At 38.5% G+C, this 14,673-nt stretch overlaps 3 protein-coding genes across 4 annotated transcripts; 2 read left to right on the top strand and 1 right to left on the bottom strand.

Moving 5' to 3' along the window:
• Positions 1-950: 950 nt before the first annotated feature.
• Positions 951-4,026, top strand: LOC106396885 (probable LRR receptor-like serine/threonine-protein kinase At4g37250). Its single transcript, XM_013837388.3, has 2 exons — positions 951-2,817; positions 3,050-4,026. Exons 1-2 carry the CDS (start codon positions 1,203-1,205, stop codon positions 3,730-3,732), a joined length of 2,298 nt encoding a protein of 765 aa, XP_013692842.2. The 5' UTR covers positions 951-1,202; the 3' UTR covers positions 3,733-4,026.
• A 2,483-nt stretch (positions 4,027-6,509) lies between these two features.
• LOC106393077 lies at positions 6,510-11,679 on the bottom strand. The gene is made up of 8 exons (XM_048755965.1): positions 11,644-11,679; positions 10,172-11,589; positions 9,643-9,956; positions 8,707-9,601; positions 8,033-8,617; positions 7,106-7,305; positions 6,881-6,942; positions 6,510-6,821 (listed from the first exon to the last, which is right to left on the bottom strand). Exons 1-8 carry the CDS (start codon positions 11,677-11,679, stop codon positions 6,510-6,512), a joined length of 3,822 nt encoding a protein of 1,273 aa, XP_048611922.1.
• An 86-nt stretch (positions 11,680-11,765) lies between these two features.
• LOC106390148 (protein RER1C) lies at positions 11,766-13,229 on the top strand. Of its 2 annotated transcripts, none has more exons than XM_048756355.1 (3): positions 11,766-12,349; positions 12,694-12,874; positions 12,964-13,229. In XM_048756355.1, the coding sequence occupies exons 1-3, from the start codon at positions 11,946-11,948 to the stop codon at positions 13,003-13,005; spliced, it is 627 nt and encodes a 208-aa protein (XP_048612312.1). In that variant the 5' UTR covers positions 11,766-11,945; the 3' UTR covers positions 13,006-13,229. The 2 variants fall into 2 exon arrangements, with proteins under 2 accessions (XP_048612312.1, XP_048612311.1); XM_048756354.1 differs by having other exon boundaries at positions 11,822-12,349; positions 12,961-13,229.
• The last annotated feature ends 1,444 nt before the right edge of the window (positions 13,230-14,673 follow it).

Raw genomic sequence — 14,673 nt, forward strand, 5'->3', positions numbered from 1 at the left:
TCAAATTATAAGGTTTTGTACAAGGAAATTTTATATTTGAGGTTTCACTGTATAAAACTTTATATTTGAGGTTTCATATTTATTTGGTCATTGTACTTGTATGTTTTTTAAAAAGTCTTGATAACTTTCTTGTTTATCATTTTAATCCATACAATTTTATATCTTTTATATATGTTCTTATAAATTTAACTTCTACATATAAATTTAAATAAATATATAAATGTTTAGATAAAAAACAAAGCAAGATATTTTAATAATATTAAACAAACATTATCACTTTGAAATGCACTAATTGATCATATATGAGAGCATTATAGGAATAATAATAATGAATAATGTATTTTAAGTCTTTTATTTTATATGTAATTTGCTATTAGAACGTAATGGTTTATTAATAAATATTGTTTATAATATTTTTGTTGTATGATTTTAGTTGTTATAAAAGTTTTTTACTTTTATTTGATTTTTGTCTAAAGTAAGGGCTATAATATAAATATATAAAACTTTAATTTTTTTTTAAAAGTTTACCATTGGAGAAGGTCACTTCTAGACCTCAAATATAAAGTTGCTTTTGGGGATGTTTTTAGTCAGTGAATTTTGTTTTTTTTGGTCTATTGGTTGCAATTTCCCATAATTTATTTTTATCAAATTTATGATTGGATATTTTAATTTTATTTTTTTCAGTTTGAAGATTTTTTCAGATAATAAGATGAATTTAAAATACATTTTAATGGCTTTTATTGACAGAAAAATGCAGTTTGATAAAACAAAAAACAAGTAGGTTATTTTCCATATATATTTGATGTTTAATTTTATCATCGGTTATTTGTAAAAGTAGATAATATAGTCGTTTGTATTTTGTGCTATAACTCAGGTGTTTAACTAAAAGTTTTATTTTGTTCAAATACTTTCATTTAATACTATTTTCCCGGCAAATATTATTCATTTATAATGGGTGCTAATTTCAAGAAATAAACTTGTGAATATTCAATGATTAATGAACCCTGGAAACTGAAAGTGCAAAAACGCATTGATTATAGTATTTATAAAACTCTGCATATTTTGCAGAGAGAGCAGGAAGAGAGGTTTGGTTTCGTGTGTGAGCTGTTACCCTTTCACATGCTCTCAGTTCTTCTTTAATTCTCTCTTTTCACCTCTTGTCTCTCTCTCTCTCTAGCGATGCGGTTTCGTCCTTGGAAGCCATGAAAACAGAATTAGTTTCACCGATCTTGTTCTTCTTCTCATTCTCTTGTCTCCTTCTTGTTTCCTCAGGTTTAAACTCTGATGGAGTTCTCTTGATGAGTTTCAAATACTCCGTTCTTCTTGATCCTCTGTCCTTGTTGCAGTCATGGAGCTACGATCACGACAATCCCTGTTCGTGGCGAGGTGTGTTGTGTAATAACGACTTCAGAGTTGTGACCTTGTCTCTCCCGAACTCCAAGCTCGCCGGTTCGATTCCTTCCGATCTGGGTTTCCTCCAAAACCTCCAAAGCCTCGATCTTTCCAACAATTCGCTCAACGGGTCCTTACCGGTTGAGTTTTTCGCCGCCGGTGAGCTCCGTTTTCTAGACCTCTCAAACAACTTGTTCTCCGGCGAGATCCCTGCGTCGGTTGGCGATATGCACAACCTCCAGACGTTAAATCTCTCCGATAATATCTTGGCGGGAAAGTTACCGGCCAATTTGGCGTCTCTTGGAAGCTTAACGGAGGTTTCTCTGAAGAACAACTACTTCTCCGGCGAGCTTCCCGGCGGATGGAGATCGGTTCAGTTTCTAGACATCTCCTCGAATCTGATCAACGGTTCATTACCGCCGGATTTCTCCGGCGACAGTCTCCGGTACCTGAATGTCTCCTATAACCAAATCTCCGGCGAGGTTCCTCCTGATGTCGGCGACGGTTTCCCTCGAAACGCCACCGTGGATTTCTCCTTTAACAATCTAACCGGTTCGATCCCAGATTCTCCGGTTTTCCTTAACCAGAAGTCAATTTCGTTTTCTGGAAACCCGGGTTTATGCGGAACTCCGACCCGGAACCCATGTCCTATTCCCTCCTCTCCAGCCGCCGTCACACCGACGTCTACGCCTGCACTCGCAGCCATACCGAAAACACTCGGGTCAAATCCAGAATCTGACTCGGTCGGACCGGAAAATAACAAATCAAATAACCGAACCGGTTTAAGACCTGGAGTTATAATCGGGATCATAGTCGGAGATATCGCCGGAATCGGAATCCTTGCTCTTGTTTTCTTCTACGTTTATAGATACAAGAAGAAGAATAACATGCAGAAGAACGCACAAAGTTTAGAAGCTAACGAGGTTAAAGACACAACTTCATTATCACCATCATCGTCAACAACTACGTCCTCTTCCTCTCCAGAACAATCCAATAGATTCGTTAAATGGTCATGTCTACGTAAGAGTCAAGAAACAGATGAAACCGAAGAGGAAGACGAAGAAGAAGAACATCAAGGGCCAGGAGAGGCCAAGAAAGGGACGTTGGTGACCATTGATGGAGGAGAGAAGGAGCTCGAAGTAGAGACTTTGCTTAAGGCCTCTGCTTACATTTTAGGAGCCACCGGTTCGAGTATAATGTACAAGACGGTTCTCGAGGACGGTACGGTTCTAGCGGTTCGTCGGTTAGGTGAGAACGGTATGAGTCAACAACGCCGGTTTAAGGACTTTGAGGCACATGTGCGAGCGATTGGCAAATTGGTACACCCGAATTTGGTTCGTCTCCGTGGATTCTATTGGGGCACCGACGAAAAGTTGGTCATTTACGATTTTGTCCCTAATGGTAGTCTCGTCAACGCACGTTACAGTGAGTCAACATCATCTCTATTTCATTTCAACCACTCTCTTTTCATGACAAAAGCGCATGTTAGCATTATATCGTATGGTAAAGGCACATGTTAGTGTAACTTGCCAGGATCTTGTTTAGGTTGGTGGTAGTTAGATATGTTTTCATAAGTCAATTGTGGGCCAAACTTTGCTACTTTGCTTTCTCCTGCTATCTTGCGCATATTTGCTGACTTTGTTTTGCGATTGGATAGGGAAAGGAGGGTCGTCGCCGTGCCATTTACCGTGGGAGACTCGGCTCAAGATAGCAAAAGGTTTGGCTCGTGGGCTTGCTTACCTTCACGAGAAGAAACATGTGCACGGTCACTTAAAGCCTAGTAACATACTTTTGGGGCAAGACATGGAGCCTAAGATTGGTGATTTTGGTCTCGAAAGGCTTCTTGCTGGAGATACTAGCTATAACCGAGCTAGTGGGTCATCTAGAATTTTCAGTAGCAAGCGATCCGCATCAGCGTCCACACGTGAATTCGGGCCTACACCGAGCCCAAGTCCAAGCTCGGTCGGGCCAGTATCGCCTTATTGCGCACCTGAGTCGCTCCGCAACCTCAAACCGAACCCGAAATGGGACGTTTTCGGGTTCGGAGTGATCCTCCTCGAGCTTCTTACAGGGAAAATCGTGTCGGTAGATGAGGTCGGGATTGGAAATGGGCTAACAGTAGAAGATGGCAACCGTGCGCTGATAATGGCTGATGTGGCGATCCGGTCCGAGTTGGAAGGCAAAGAAGACTTATTACTTGGTCTATTCAAATTGGGTTATAGTTGTGCATCTCAAGTTCCACAAAAGAGGCCGACCATGAAGGAGGCTTTAGTAGTATTTGAGAGATTCCCTATGAGTTCTTCTGCTAAGTCTCCATCGTACCGTTACGGACACTATTAATCTTCGTTCACACACTAACTTTGCAAATTGCAAGCCTCTCTGTGAAGGCCGAAGTATATATACATTAAGCAACTCGTTCTTGTTATGTGTTCACTATAATATTTTTGTATTATTTTTAGGATATCACCAACTTTGTTTTACTTTTAATTTTTAAATTAGTGTTTGTGTTGGCAAGAAAAGAGTATTCGTTATGATTTTCTGTTGATATAATAATTTGTACTAGTGTTTGTCTTGTCGTTGTATCATAACTCGAGTTTAAACTCGGTAGTAGTATTTGACTATTTGTAAGTTAAATCTCGGAGCTACTTAATTAGTGAAAGCATCTCCAAATTATTCTAACAATTATAACTAAAAATGAAATAGCTCACAGAAATTTTACTGTGGATAAAGGTAAAAAGAGAAAACCTTAACTTAGAACACATAAGAAAAAAATTTGACTGATTTTGAAGATGGAGGAGAAGCAACTCTCATGTGCTCATAAGAGTCATATTTGTATGTCTAATTACTTGAAAATTTAAAACATTTAATTATTTTTGATATTTAATTACTTGTTGGAACACTAATGCAATTGGATCTTGGAACCTTTAGTACTCCTCCGCAAATTTTGCTGTCGAGTGAAAGTAAAAGGTCAAGTTTGAATGCAGATACCAATGGTTTTGAAAGACCATGATTAGTCGAAGCTCAATTTAAAGTAAGTAGATAACTCTAATCACTTTAAAGAAGTCACTAACGTGAGAATATCTTTAGTTTTTTTTTTACCTACTTGTTGTACAATGAGTCAAAGTTTTTACCCTCTTAACTCAACTAGGCTATTCCATGGCTGAGAGAATTTGCTTCCTACGACTAACATAACTCTACTCATTCTCTGCTTCCTATTTATATACCACCAAGACTCTGCATTTCAATCTGACATTCTCGTTGGCATTCCAGGGAGCAGCTAATGTGGATGCAGCAAAACATTGTATTGTACATCAAAAGTGACAAAATATAGCATATATGAACACGTCCTTATCAACCAAGTCAGACATTAATTTAGCTTCACGATTCCCAGCCTATACATTATTCTAACCTATGCAACAGTGTTCTTCTCAAAATACAAACCGATAAGTTTTACCCTCTGTTCAGTCTCAGATCAAAAACCAGACATAACTTAAGTATAGTAATGAAGAAGTATCTTAATACTGTAATAAATGACCAGCGCTTTTCTTGGACACGGCTTTTCTTTCACTTTCCCAATATATATGGGTCTTTTTGTTATGGCTCACGAACAAGATATTTTATGGAGTCTAGCTCCATCTCTTCTTCGATGGTGTGTTAGTTTCCTCCATCTCCAAAAGGTCGTGAATCAACATGATTCTGAGAAAATTTCTTTACATCTACTTGCTTGAAGCTTCGAGAGGGCCAAGAATCATCTAGAGTTTTTTTTTTTTTAAACCCACTAATGCACTATTTATAACACAAGCATAAGTTAGAAGAAGGAAAGAACATATAAATCTCAATTCGCCTAAGCTCTGATACCATACATGAAAGCATTTCCAAAACAAGAAGACTTGTAGCATATCCAAAACAAGAAAACTTATGCTCTAATAGAGGTATAAAAATGAAACTGAAAATGAAACAGCTCATAAGAGTTGTATCATGTGCATAGATCTAAAGAAAGAAAAACTTAATTTAGATTATAGGTTGATATTAAAGATAAAGGAGGAGAGTTGTTTTAGAGGTAACTCTCAACATTCAAACAAAAAACATAGTTGTTCTGCAAGAGTCGCATTTCACTAATGGATTTGAGTTTTGGATGTTGTAATTAGGTCTGGGCATAAAAACTGAGAACCGAGAACCGAACAAAAAAAACTGAATCCGAAACCGAACCAAAGTTCAAAAACAACCGAGCGGTTCCTATATTCTATAACCAGATAAACAAAAAAGAACTGAATCGAGAACCGAATGGGTATCCGAATATCTGAAATACAATTTATATACCTAAAAATATTAATTATATTTAATAATAAAAATACCAAATATTCTAAACATATTACTTATACACCGAACTATCCAAAAAAAATTGAAAACCCCAAATATTTTTTATCTAACATATTTTAAAATTATCCTAAAGAACCTAATTACCCGAATAGCTTTATCCAAAATATCAAAATTTATCCTAATTACCCGATTTTTTTAAATACGAAAACCCCAAAAAATCTGTTTTTACCTCGAATTATCCAAAATTATCCGAAAACTGGAACCGAACCGTAATCACCAAAATTTATCGGACATCGGTCGGTTCTTACAATTGTTACCCGAACCAACCCGGAAACCAAAAGAACCGAACCCAATCCGAACCTAATTTCATAGATAACCGAATGGTTCATATATCTCTAGAACCAAAAAACCGAAAACCAAAAGAACCGAACTAGAACCGAACCGATAACTGAATGCCCAGGCGTAGGCCTATTGGTAATATTGTACTTGGAAGTCGGAAGTTAGAATGCAAACCAAACCCAATACTAAAGTGGCAATAAATTTCCCATAAATTTTACCGGTAAGAAAGTTAATTGTCGTTGTTAAAAACAAAAATTTAATTGTAAACCGGATTTGGTTACCGGTTCGAAAGTAAGTTATAAACCGGATACCACTAGCTTGTTTTTTTTTTTTTTGAATGGATGTTAAATTATATTCATTAAAAAAACCTGATTACATCTAGTGCACCTTTATGTAAAACCTATTCCTTCCCCCTTTACAATACCAGATTATAATCCCCAACCAAAATTTATTTCTATTTACAATCTAGCACCAAACCAATACTGCAAAACTCTTTGCATCCCTTTTCCACCCTTAATTCTCATCAGACTTAGCTTATTGCGAACACCTTTCTCAACCAGCTTCTGTAGAACTGGCAGTGGCAATGGCTTATCATCATGCTTGATCTTGTTTCTCTCCCTCCATAACGCATGTACCGCAGCTTGAAACGCATATCTTATGCAGAAGAGTTTCTTTCTTTCCATGGACTGATCTGTGATCAAGAGTACTACAGCGTTCCAGTCGTTTGTATAAGCACTACCCAAAATCCCTTTCACAAGATATTCCCATAACTGAGAAGAGAAGGAACAACCAAAGAAGAGATGATTCTTTGTTTCAGGAGCACACTTACACAAGACACATGTTTCATCAACCCCTCTACTCCAACTTGAAATTCTATCCATAGTTGATAACCTGTTTAACATCGCAAGCCACACTATGAACAAGAACTTGGGAGTTGCCTGCGGAAACCAGACGCTTCTTGACCAACTACATTGAGTATAATTTACTCTCAATATTCTCCAAGTCTCATTAGTTGAGAAACTAGTTTTATATCCCGACCCCCTGCGCCACATACTCCTATCCTCAGTAGAGGGACAAAGATTTTCCTTTAGCTCTGTTATGTCAGCTTCAATCTCATTTAGAATATCAGCACGATGCCTACGCCTTCTACGCACATTCATCACAGCCTCCTCTACCGTTGCACCTCTCCTAATCCCCATATCAATGATTCCACGATCACCCAAAATGTCGATAAGAACTCCTCTATCCGACCATCTATCATACCAGAATGAGATGTGCTGACCATTGCCCACTGCTATTTTGTAAAAATGATCTTGCCACCTCTCTCAATTTAAGCATCTTCTTCCACATCCATGATCCCATTTGAGTATTTTCCTTTACTTCCCAAAAGCTTTTCTGCTTCAGTAGCCTAATCTTAATCCATTTTCCCCATAGAGATACACCAGATAGCATTCTCCACCATAAACAATGTTTACTTCCTTCAACTGTCTAATACCCAACCCTCCTTCGTTTTGTAGCTTACATATGTCTCTCCAAGCAACTTTCGCACCAGTTGACTTCAGCTCAGGTCCAGACCAAAGAAATGATGAACAGAGTTGTTCAATCTCTTTCATTCACTTACTAGGAAGCCTATAACCCCCTGCCCAAAAATTGACAATACTCATCAGAACTGATTTGATCAGCTGAAGTCTTCCAGCATATGAAAGAAATCTACAGGTCCAAGAGTTGATCCTGCTCCTGATCTTTTCCACCAGAGGTAGATAATCTTGCTTCTTCATCCCTTGAGTCATCAGTGGAAGTCCCAAATATCGAACCGGAAGGTCCCCATCCGCAAACGGGAAATTATTTAAGATCCTCCTCTTCTCTTCTACTGAGACACCAGCCATATAAACTGTGGACTTCTCTATACTGATACAGAGACCTGACCATATAGCAAATTCATCAAATACCGAGAGGGCCCCCTCTATAGACTCCTTAGAACCTTCTACGAACACAATCAGGTCGTCCGCAAAACAAAGATGAGTAAGTGATAGCTCTTGGGTGGAACTTGAACTTACCCTGCTCCACTGCTTTATCAATTTTATGTGAGAGAATGTTCATACACAACACAAACAAGTATGGCGAGCGAGAGCATCCCTGCCTCAAACCTCTTGAACTTTGAAAGTAGCCAGCAAGGTCCCCATTGACTTGTACTGAGAATGATGGAGTAGTAATACACAGTTTGATCCAGTGAATAAATTTCTCTGGCACTCCAAGAGCTTCCAAACTCTTCAGTACAAAGGACCATTGAACTGAGTCAAAGGCCTTTGATATATCGATCTTCATCATACACCTCGGAGAGACTTCCTCTCTGTGGTAGTTTTTGACAAGCTCTGAAGCCAACAACACATTTTTCATCAGTAACCTCCCCTTTACAAATGCTGACTGATTCTCCGTGATCACTCTATGAAGAAGCCCCTTCAGCCTATTTGCTAGGATCTTAGAGACAACTTTGTAAAGGACATTGCAACAGGCAATGGGCCTGTAATCCTTCATCTCCATAGAGTCTGTCTTCTTAGGTACCGAGCTAAAATTGTAGAGTTGACCCCTTTAGGAAGAAAGCCAAACCGAAATACCGACTGCACTGCGATGATAAACTCCTTACCCAGAACAGACCAAGTAGCTTTAAAGAACTCACAGGGAAAGCCATCAGGCCCTGGTGATTTGTACGATGGCATAGAGAACAGAACCTTACGCACCTCCTCCTCAGTAACTTCCAACTCTTGCAACCTACAATCCTCAGCAGAACATCTAAACTCAAAGAGACTTTGCAACTCTTCCACCGAAGTACCCTGGTAACTTTCGGGAATCTGGTTTAAGAACTCTGAGAAGAATCTCTCAGATTCCTTCTTAATGTCTGAGTGGGTAGAGACTGTGTTACCATCCGAACATCTGAGCTCACGAATAGCGTTCTGAGCCTGCCTGCTTTTGATAGAATTGTGGAACATCTTATTGTTCTGATCCCCCACATCTAACCAATGAAGCTTCGCCCGCTGCTTGAGAAAGTCCTCTTCTAAACCCGCTACATGTAGCCATTTTCCATACGCATCAGCCTCCTCTTGAATGGAACTACTACACGGATTTAATAGGGTCTGATTCTGCTTGTCACAAAGAATAACATGCGCCTCTTTTGCTCTCTTTGATAGGTTGCCTAGCTTCTCACGACCCAACTCCCTGATAAGAGGCTTCAAGGCTTTCAGTTTTTTTGAGAATCTAAACATCGCAGAAGTGGAATGAAAAGTATTTTCTGTTGTGTCCCAATACTCCTTTACCATAGGAAGAAACTGAGGGAGACTTCCTATGGCGTTGACATACTTGAAAGGTCTTCGGATTTTTTCACTAGGTGCCAACAGTTGAATCTTGCATCTCATATGATCTGAGCATCCTCCTGACTCAAATTCCGAAAATGCACTTGGAAATATTTGCAGCCCAACATCATTTATCAACACTCTATCTAACTTCTTGCAGATCACTCCCTCTTCTCTTTTATTACACCATGTAAACAATGGACCTGGTAGCCCATGTCTGACAGATTACAGTGAAGCACCATACTTTGAAAGTCTCTCATTCCACAAGGAAGCCTTCCCAAATCAGTGAATCCTGAGTTTTCCTCACCTTCTAATATTTCGTTGAAGTCTCCCATAAGCATCCACGCCTTATTTTGGAACAATGGGGAATTCTTGTGGTGACAAATATCCTCCCATAACTCCTTCCTACCTTCCACCAAATTACTTGCATAAATGAAGGTGCAGAAGAACTCCTCTTCACCTTGAATACCCACGGAACATGTAATCATTTGATCTGATTTGTAAACCAGAGTGACACAGATTGTATCCTTCCAGACTAGCCAGTTTCGACCCCCTTGACTGTGCTCATAGTTTGTAATAGAACTCCAATCTCGAAACACCTTCTTTAAAATCCTTTCTACCTTTCTTTCTTTTACCCTTGTCTCCAAAATACATCCAAATTTCAAATCATTTCCATTTACCCAATCTCTTACCACGGAATGCTTCAAAGGTTTGTTGAATCCGCGCACATTCCAGAAGAAACACGACATAATTATAGATTTCGTCGAGAAGACCTTGTGCTCATGAGATTTGCATCTTGAGCTATAGCCTTCCGACCTCTCTTCTTCCCCTTTTTCTGTACTGACTTATCCTTCTCTTTACTCTGCTGATCCAGGATGTGATCTTCCAACAGATCCGCATCAGAATCCCCCTCTGGCTCACTAACTTCAACTTCATTCATTTGATTTCCTTGCTGCTTTTCTACCGGAATTTCCCCTTCCTCTACTTCATCACTTAGAATGGAAAACTTTGAAGCAGATACCATGACTTCATCAGTTGGCTTACTTGGTGATTGTACCTGAGCTCTACCCACTTTAGATGGAGATACTAGCGACCAAGCTTTTTCTGAAGCCTCCTGAGTCACCACAGTATCTGACACTGCCCTCCCTGCAATAGTTTCTTTACTGCCCTCTTCCTCCATTACTTTCTCATTGACATTTGCCACAACTTCTGTATTGACATCAGCCGGACCATCTATTCGAATGTTGCTTCTTTCATTTAGCTTCTTCCCTTTGTTCTTCATCACACATACTTTCTCCACATGCCCCCATTTTTCACACAAGTTACATCTCGAAGGTAGCCATGGGTAGTGAAATTCCACCATAAATTCCTTCCCATTCTTTGTAAAGTTGATTTTCTTTGGTAAGGCTTTAGAGACATCAACATTTACAAACACCTTGGCTTTTTCGAAGTTTGAACACGCCACAATTTCAGGGTGAAGTCTAGCAGAGAATCCAACATCACTAGTGATGAAACTGAGACCCTTCCACGAATACATGTGAAGAGGGACTTTCCTGAGATGAACCCACATGGGAATCGCCTCTTCATCCTGCTTTTCTTCCTCCGTTTTTGGTGTCCATTTCGTGACCACCATTGGCACACCAGCAATGTTCCACATACCTCTTCTTAGAACCTTCTCTCTTGCTTTTGGATTGGAGACCCTAAAGCGCATAGTTGTAGCATATACTTCATAGACTTCCACCTTTGAATCTAGCTCACCATAACTCCAAATCTTGTTTAGCACCATATGGACCTTAGCTACATGAGGCGCCAGATCCAAAAACTTCCCCACTATGAAATCTTCCCAAAGCGAAGTTGAATCAGAGATAACCTCGTTCGGAATCTCCACCGTATGCTTCTCATCCTTCGCTGACACATCGATGTCGTATTTCTGCAAAACCTTCTTATCTTTGGCCGCTGAGACCCAACTCTTCAAGTCCAGAACTTTCTTGTCTACCCCATCTTCCTCCCGATCTACTAGAACCTCCTCTCGAACAACCACAACCTCCTCACGATTAACCTCAACCCCCTTGCCCACCAAATCACTACCCAGAAGATCAGATCGATCCGGCGGAATAGCCGAATCAGAACTCAGATCGGAAATCGCACTCAGAGTTGCCTTTTCGCCTCTTCTCTCAAAACTCAGCGTTCTCTTATGTAATGTATTCCACTAGCTTGTTTCACAGTTGACACTAATCACATTTACTTGATTCGATTTACGTGTCTCTCGTTTTGCTGTCATCCTTTCAACATTTAGAATCTTCGTCGCTAACATAGTTTGCTTTCGAGTTTATGTACTCTGTAATCCTTTTCGATTTGCCGTAGAAAAACAAACCGATAAGTAAACCGGTTCAGAAAATAAACCGTAAACTGGATTTAGTCTGACCCCAAAAAAAATCCCCGATCCGAATCTACCAAATCTCCGCCTCTTCCGTTGCAGTTCCCAAGGCAGAGAGAGACGAAACAGTTAGAGAGAAGTTGAGAGAGAGAGAGAGAGAGAGTGCTTCCATGGAATCCGAACCCGCGGTTGGTGTCTCTGCATCAGCACCACCACCACCAGCCACCGATGATCTCCAATCGAGCAACGCATCGTCTCCAGCCGACGCCGCCGCGCGTTTGATCCACGCCGTGGAGCAGCGCCAACAGCATCTTCTCGACAAGACGGTGCCTCACGTTCTCTACCGATGGATCGCCTGCCTCGTCGTCGTGTTGATCTACTTCGTTCGCGTCTACTTGGTGGAAGGCTTCTACATCATCACCTACGCAATCGGAATCTACCTTCTGAACCTCATCATCGCCTTCCTCTCCCCTCAAGAAGATCCCGAGGCTTCGCTCAGCGGCGGGACGCTTCCTACTCGTAGATCGGATGAGTATCGACCGTTCGTTCGCCGTCTCCCCGAGTTCAAATTCTGGTAACAGATCTCTTGATAGCAATTGATTGAATTGTTAGATCTCATCGTGTTGAAATTGAGCATGGCCACTGAATCTTTAGAATCACTGTATCGACTTGTATGCTATGATGATTACTTGCTTGTTGAGGTTCTCTCGGTTACTGTAGACTTTGATATAGTTGATTGAGCATTTTTGCAGAGAAGCTTCAGCAATCAACAAGTTTTATCTCTAGAGTACATATCATTCTTGCGTTTGTTATTTGTTTCTTGTATTATCTTCTTACATCCTCCGTTGTAACAGATGCCGTTTTGGAGTTTGTCACTGTTTGATTGATTCATTTTTTGTGTGTGTGTGTTTTGTCTAGGTTATCGATCATTAGGGCATTTGTCATCGGTTTTATGATGACGTTCTTTGAGGTCTTTGACGTACCTGTTTTCTGGCCAATACTTCTTTTCTACTGGGTGATGCTTTTTATCCTCACCATGAGGAAACAGATACAGCATATGATCAAATACAGATATGTTCCTTTCTCTTTCGGCAAACAGGTATGTGTTTTTTTCTGTTGTACTTTGCAGAATGTTGCGTACTTGACAATAGTTTTGTAACTTTTGTCCTCGGTTTCATCTTCTAGCAGAAATATGGAAAGAAACCTGCTCCAGCAGAGAGCAGTGAATGATCAAATCAACCGTTCTGTTCAGCAGGTCTTTTCTTTTCTTTTGATTGCCTGAAACTTTGTTAGGGATGAAATAGAAGAAACAATCAAGCAGGTAGACCCTCGTAGCCTGTCTCAGACAAGTGTTTTTTTTACTCTTTTATCACCCTGACTATGTACTGGTTTCACCCGAAGACAATGTATCTTATTATTCCAGTTTTTTGTCAGTGAGAATAATGTTTTTTGTACTTGACTCGTAACCATCATGGTGGAAGCATGGACAAAGCGTGTGTGCGGTTCAATCGATGTTCACCAAAATAGTCCTCGTTTTGAAAGAAGAGGGTAACTTAGACAAAACATGAACTATCTCCAGCGACAGAAGCTCAAAATAGGGAGTTAAAACACCCAAACGTAGGAGCCAGAAAGAAACGAGATTACAAAGACTCTAAGAACAAGGTTTATAATTTGATTGATAAGATGTTTCAGTGAATGAGAATGATACTCTGTTACTCGGAATCTAGAGGAACGACTAGTTGATAAACAGTTCGCTAATTACAAATTCATCATCACTTAGTAAAACGAAATAATTTTAGTAAGAAGTACACACTAATCTCCCTATTTCGAGCTTCTGTTGGTGGAGACAGTTCATGTTTTCTATATAGTACCCTTAAAGATCTCTATGTGACGATTGTAGTGATAGAGTTTCAATCTTGGTTTGCTTAAAAACCATTATATAAATTATATTTTTATTAGTATAATTAACAGATCTCAACCAACATGACTTTGATATTCTTAACTAGCCAAATTCAGATAAATTGTATTGTTAATTTAGATTGTAATATATTTTAATATAATTATGTATATTTCTGTTATTAATTATTATGATTTTAATTAAAATAAGGTTTTAAATTGAAACTACAAAACTGAAAATAAGGAAAAAAGCATTTTTTTTCAAAAACATATTAAATAAAATTTTCTTTTTGGATTAATATTTTTTCAAAAAAAAATCATCAAAACATCCAAAAAACATATTAAAAACAAATTAAACTTTAAGATATGTTTCAAAAAAATATTAATAAAAACAAAAATTTCTCTCATATATTTTAATCAACATCTTTATTTCTATAATTATCCACTACTAGGTGCAGACTAACAAATACACCCAACATATTTTAAATTAATATTATATATAAATTATCTAATTTAAATATTTATATTGATTATTGATTTAAAAGAAATGCTCATATTGACAATTAAATAATAAATTATGTTATCATTTTTGTTTAGGGAGTGTAGATCTTGGATCAAAATTTTCTCCTTAATAATAACCTAATTATCATTAAGCAACTTAGATCCAGAATCTAAGACTTCTTGTAGTTCTGACTAAAAAGAATTTTAGTGGCACTAAGGCATTAAAGGCAATTCCAACTAGTAAATCAACAACAAAATAACAATAGCCAATTGACATTATATATTATCAACAATTTAAATTGTAGAAACTTTACCACAAAAAAAAAAACAAAGAGAATAAATTATAAAACATTACCTTCATCTTTTTTTGCACACAAACAAATCAACCAAAATATAAGATGAAATTAAGTATGATATAATCACTAGAATTTATCTATGTTAATTTATTAATTATCTCAAGTATATCTTGATAAATATATATTAAGATAGATACTGTTTAAT

Source organism: Brassica napus, chromosome C4, assembly GCF_020379485.1.
Source record: "Brassica napus cultivar Da-Ae chromosome C4, Da-Ae, whole genome shotgun sequence".
Lineage (NCBI taxonomy): Eukaryota > Viridiplantae > Streptophyta > Magnoliopsida > Brassicales > Brassicaceae > Brassica > Brassica napus.